General features: G+C 34.4%; 1 protein-coding gene across 1 annotated transcript in view; it reads left to right on the top strand.

Annotated features, from left to right (window-relative positions):
- Nucleotides 1–4540, top strand: part of LOC107551918 (acidic leucine-rich nuclear phosphoprotein 32-related protein-like) — a 15279-nt gene that overhangs the window by 713 nt on the left and 10026 nt on the right. The window contains exon 2 of the mRNA XM_016233698.1: nucleotides 1895–2013. Within this exon, the coding sequence (XP_016089184.1) occupies nucleotides 1922–2013 (92 nt within the window). The 5' untranslated portion in view covers nucleotides 1895–1921. The remainder of the gene's footprint in view (nucleotides 1–1894; nucleotides 2014–4540) is intronic.

Genomic DNA, 4540 nt, shown 5'->3' with positions numbered 1-4540 from the left:
GGGGGGACAAAAGGGCCCATAGTTGTGAAACACCCATAAATGTACACACACAGACACACAGTGTATGAAAAATTTGTCTTGGAACCAACAGAGTAGGAACAGCTTAGGATAAGCTTGTCTTATCCTAAGACAAGCTTTTCACACTCACACTACTAGTTATTTCACATCCACTAATAATATTCAACTGTGTATATAAATCATCGCAGCATAGTGTAATGCATGCCTGACAGCATTAGCCATTTTTCTGAAGAATTAAAATAATTTCCACCACATCTCAAATTAAATCATTCATAAATATTTGTATAATGAAATTAAAATATAATATTTATAAATAATATATAAGTAATATTTTCACGCTTTTTACATCATTTGAAAAAAATGACAGCTTTATTTATGTTGACTTCTCTTTATTTTCTGACAGCTCAAATTTTATTTCATGATTTTCACTTACTGTTATGAAAGCTCTTTTCCACCACATGAGATAAAAAAAATCATGTTTTTGCAAACAATAATTATGAGATAAAATTTAAATAAAATATTAAGTCACAATGATGATATTAAAAGTTAAAATTAAGTCTATGACAAAAAGGTCAAAATTGATGATGGTAAGTTGAAATTATGACAAGTCAAAATGAGAAAAAAAACATAATTATGTAATATAAAGTATTTTTTTTTAAGTCATATTTTTTTGTCATTATGACTTGTAACTATTTTAACTTTTTATGTCAATACTTAATCATAATCATAATCTTATGTGGCAGAAATGGGCTTCCATATACTGTTGTGTCAAATGCGTCCACTAACTTCTTATGAAACATCTGTCAAAATTTTTAGACATGAAATTTGTTTACAAATTAATTTTCAGATAATATATTGCCTAACAGTATGGCTTATGATTATTTCACTGTTTATCATAGCTTTTAAAATATTAAAGATTGAAAGTCTGGGTCAGGGATATCTATAAAATATTTACATAAAAGGCAATGGAATAGTAGAAAAACTAAATTAAGGAATTGCGACAAGTTTCTAAGTTTAAATGTGATCACAATGAATTTGAAATCAGTATTATTAAAAACCAACCACTGGGACATAAAAGTGGCCATTGGACAAGAAACACCCTTATGATAAGTGACATAAAATGTGTCTGTAGGGTTTGTATTTGGGGTTCATAATCATAATGAAATCATGCAAGCAGATAAAGTTTAATCTCACAGCCACTGCTGTCTTGTGTTATCTTACTTCTCATATATTTTCAGTTTCCATGGTGCACATCACTTCCTGTGTGGCAGCTGGTGGCTGCACTTTTGTGCACGTTATGGAGTTACATGTCAGAATAGACACAGCCGTGTTTTCTTATTAGTGAAATACACTCTAGATGGTCCTGATATAGAAATGTGCTGTTACTTGTTTTTGCTGTTGGAGGTGGAATTAGCAGAGGAGTGAAAGTACATTACGCTCAGCAGGACATTTCATTTTCGAATTTTACCTTTTGGCATTCTCTAAATTGTAGAGATTCTCAATTGCATTTTCTTCAGATTTTTCTTAATTTAAAGACCCCATGAAATGGTTAGACGAACACTTTTCTCTTTTCTTTGTATTGTCTCCTGCTGAAACAGGATGTTGAAGTAGAACATATCAAACAACCTGCAACTTTTGCAAAAAAAAAAGTGGTGGGTAGTAGGGACATTGCTATTTTAGAGGTACAAATGTCAAATACACAGTCTTGTGTGTTTTTATGGCAAATATTAACTTTTGGTGTGAATAGGCCTTTAAGCTCCAGAAACCAGTGTGCTGTAATGCCTTTGTTTGGCTGTTAGTGTGAACTGCTGATAAGAAATCTATTTAAATGTGTCGCATTAATTACCTCTTCCTCCTGTCCCTGTTTCTCTCACAGAGGAAGTCCCTCAGAGACCAGTGGCTGATGGAAGGACCTCCTGCATCTCCTGACAGTACGGGACCCCGATCGCCCCTCTGGGGCCCTAAGGTTCAGGAGATAGAGACGCACATTAACAAGTACGATTTTTAATTTGTCATATTTTATTTAACCCTGAGGTTGTGGATGGTTGCCAGAGCATTCATATGTGGTTGCTGAGGTGATCTGAATTGTTTTTAGTACATTGCTATACAGTTTATAGGTTGTTCTGAGTATTTTAAGCATGTTTCTACACAGTTACAACGGTTCTCTGAGTGTTTTAGTGCATTGCTAGATGGTTGCTAGTGTGTTTTGGGTGGTTGCTTGCTGGGCCAAGTCAACAGAGCCCATCAAGATTTCTCTGTGATATTCTGCTCTCTGTATATGGCTTGGGTCCCTCCAATTGCCATGATGGTGGAAACGGGAACTTTCAATGCTTTAGCTATTTTCTTACAGCCAGTATATAATCAATAAGTGGCTAGAAGAGTGGGATACGTGCACAAATAATATATTACATGAAATCCATCCGGAAATCTCAAACAGATTTTTAATCTCACCTAAAACCAGATTTGATCATTTGGTCTACACCAGATGTCATATAGGTCATACAAGACTGACTCATGCATTTTTGCTTAAAGGTGAAGACCCAACTTTATGCATGTTCTGCAAGACCCCCCCCTTTCTATTAAACATATTCTTTTGGACTGTCCCGGTTTTAATGCAAGTAGAAAGCTCTTTTATGAAGTTATGAAGGTCTTGTTTAGAAAGGTTTTGCCTGAAAAGGTTTTAGAATTTTTATCATATGTTAATTTTAAAAAATCTTGTATAATATCACTTGCTGTGTTTGTTTTTGGTTTTTATTGTATTTGTGATATTTGCATTTTTGTAATTGAGTTTTTGCCATGAAAATAGCCCCAGATGCTGACATGGCATTAAATAGAATTATACTACTACTCTTACAGCCACTTTCTATTTTGTGAAGCTCAACAATCTTTTGCGGCACATCATAACTATATTCTTTGGTTTTAATTATTTTGTTGGACGATCAAGGGAATTTGGGCTTTGTGTTCCCTCATATTTATATTCATGTAAAACAGGAAGTCATGGCTGGACAATTTCATGTTAGTCACACTGGTGTGCTAAAAAATGTAAATATGAATGAATATACTTCAGAGACATATTATTCATAAGAATTTCAGGGTGCTTATAATTGTGGCCAATGTGTATTGGAGAAAAATTTTATTTTTCCCCCAATTTCAGTTTTTTATTTTATTTTAATGGTGGAGATTTTTGCGTTTTTTTTTTTTTTGAATGAAAGATCAAAAGGATAAACAATGCAGATTTATTTTTACAGCCATCTTTGCTCATATTTACTGTACCAAGGGGGGCTAATAATTCTGACCACAACTGGCAAATCCCTGACCAAAAACAGTCAAACAAAACAAGCAAGCAAACAAAAACTCTTCCATTAGCACTTAACTGCATTATGTATATATTGCCGTATGAGATCAGTTTAACACTTCGGGGTTTGTTCAAATCTCTAATCATACATAGAGTATGCTTCCCTTTGCAAACAAACACCTCTAATTATTCCTGCCAAATTACTGGAGCACCAAGCAGGTGATGAGTTTTTATCCCCCAAAATATCTTTCTATTTTTGCGTGTGTGATTGAGAAGGAGTGTTTGATGTTCCTGCTTTGCAGATCAGCATTTATTTGCTTGACTGAAGGAGATGGTGATTATTGCAATAAGCTGGCCGCTGAGATCTTCTTCTGTGTTGAAGCAGGGCTTTAATTAGTCAGAGCAAAGTTTGGCAGTAATAAGCGGTTCACAGCTCTATAGGGACTTTCATGGTGTGTAAACAGTCGTCTGAGGCCTCTCCTCCTATGAGGAGTGATTTGTTTAATGCCTGTATTTGTTACAATGCCGTTTTATATAGCTGTAAAGCATGCTGTGATTTCCAGAGAGGATTGTGATTGAGTAAATGAGTCCACGTGAGTGCAGGCTCACTTGTGCATCTTGTTTGTCTGATAATAAATCTTGAAAAACCTACAGTATATTCTGAGACCCTGCTGGGGAAGCTCCTTTGAAATTGTAGGTTGTCAAAACAATCATGACTACAGGCAAGCTACACTTTAGCAAAGGTTTATAGCTACACTAAAAGCTACTAATAAAAAGTACACTGAAGCCATTTAGAGGGCCGTAATCTAAGCCTTTTAAAGTAAAGGTTAATTGTTGTTCACAACTCATTTTACGTCCATAATGTATTTCTCAGTGAAACAGGATCGTAGCACGGGAATCGATAGGATCGTGAAAAGTAGGCCAGAATGCAGCCAGACTGAATGAGAGTTTGCTTAAACATTGCCTACATAGAATTTTGGAAGACATTTCAGATGAAGAACAAGTTATTAAATTTGGATTGAATCATTGCTTTGGAATTATGTGTGCTGATGAATCCTTAACAATAAATTCTGGAACCTGCACCAAAAAAGTAAATAGTCATTCTTAATTTCATGTTTTATTTTCTGAAATCAGTACTATTCTTGCACAGAAACAATCAGGATCTAATTGCATTTGAACTGATAAATTACACTAAATATCATTGATAAAACTATATATATATATATA

Source organism: Sinocyclocheilus grahami, unplaced genomic scaffold (genome assembly GCF_001515645.1).
Source record: "Sinocyclocheilus grahami isolate Dianchi unplaced genomic scaffold, SAMN03320097.WGS_v1.1 scaffold437.1, whole genome shotgun sequence".
NCBI classification, from domain to species: Eukaryota; Metazoa; Chordata; class Actinopteri; order Cypriniformes; family Cyprinidae; genus Sinocyclocheilus; species Sinocyclocheilus grahami.
The sequence above is the reverse complement of the archived record's forward strand: the minus strand, read 5'-3'. Positions and strand labels throughout refer to the sequence as shown.